General features: G+C 64.8%; 1 protein-coding gene across 1 annotated transcript in view; it reads left to right on the forward strand.

Annotated features, from left to right (window-relative positions):
- Window positions 1-449, forward strand: part of Znrf4 (zinc and ring finger 4) — a 939-nt gene extending 490 nt beyond the window's left edge. Inside the window, exon 2 of the mRNA XM_008837242.1 lies at window positions 7-449. Coding sequence (XP_008835464.1) covers window positions 7-449 — 443 coding nt within the window. The remainder of the gene's footprint in view (window positions 1-6) is intronic.
- Window positions 450-827: the final 378 nt, after the last annotated feature.

Genomic DNA, 827 nt, shown 5'->3' on the forward strand with positions numbered 1-827 from the left:
GCGCCTGGCGCCGCCGCGGAACGGAGGCGAAGACGCAGACGCGCGGGCGGGCGGAGGTGCGGACGTTCACGCGGCTCGGAGACAGGTGCGCCATCTGCCTGGACGACTACGAGGAGGGCGAGCAGCTGAAGGTCCTGCCCTGCTCGCACGCCTACCACCGCCGCTGCCTCGACCCCTGGTTCTCGCGCGCCGCGCGGCGCTGCTGCCCGCTGTGCAAGCGGTCGGTGGCCAGCACTTGGGACGGCTCCAGCAGCACCGCCGACAGCCTCGCCGACGACGACGCGTCGCTGCCCGGACGCCGGACGCCCGTCTGGTCCATCCAGGCTCGGCTGCGCCTGCGCAGGCTGCATCTGCTGGTCGGGCCCGGGCCCTCCAGCTGCTCCAGCGCCACGTCGTCGGGTGGCTCCGAGAACGTGACATCCTCCGAGGGGTTCCCAGAGCCCTCCTGAGACCGCCCCCGTCTCGGTTCTGGGGTGCACGGGGCGGGGGGACAGGCGGGGTTGTTGCTGCAATAAAACGCGTTTGAACCTGAAAGCCGCTGCTTAGCTAGAAAGCGGGGCTCTGTTCATTGCCGGGTGTTGCAAACAGATCCTGAGCGGGCCACCCAGACCCACCCACAGCCCGCTCCGTGTGTTTGTTGAGTAAGTGAGCCCCCATACCGGTCTGCTCCCCCTTTGGGAGGTGGAGGTTGGGACTGAGGCCCAGAGAGTACACTGCACTGCTCCACCTCTCTCAGCCTCAGTTTCCTCGTCTGTAACGCAGGTGACATCCACCCTACCAGTCTTTCTTTTTCTTATTTTTTAAAAATATTTTATTTATCATTATTA

Source organism: Nannospalax galili, unplaced genomic scaffold (genome assembly GCF_000622305.1).
Source record: "Nannospalax galili isolate Female #2095 unplaced genomic scaffold, S.galili_v1.0 scaffold77, whole genome shotgun sequence".
Taxonomy (NCBI): Eukaryota; Metazoa; Chordata; class Mammalia; order Rodentia; family Spalacidae; genus Nannospalax; species Nannospalax galili.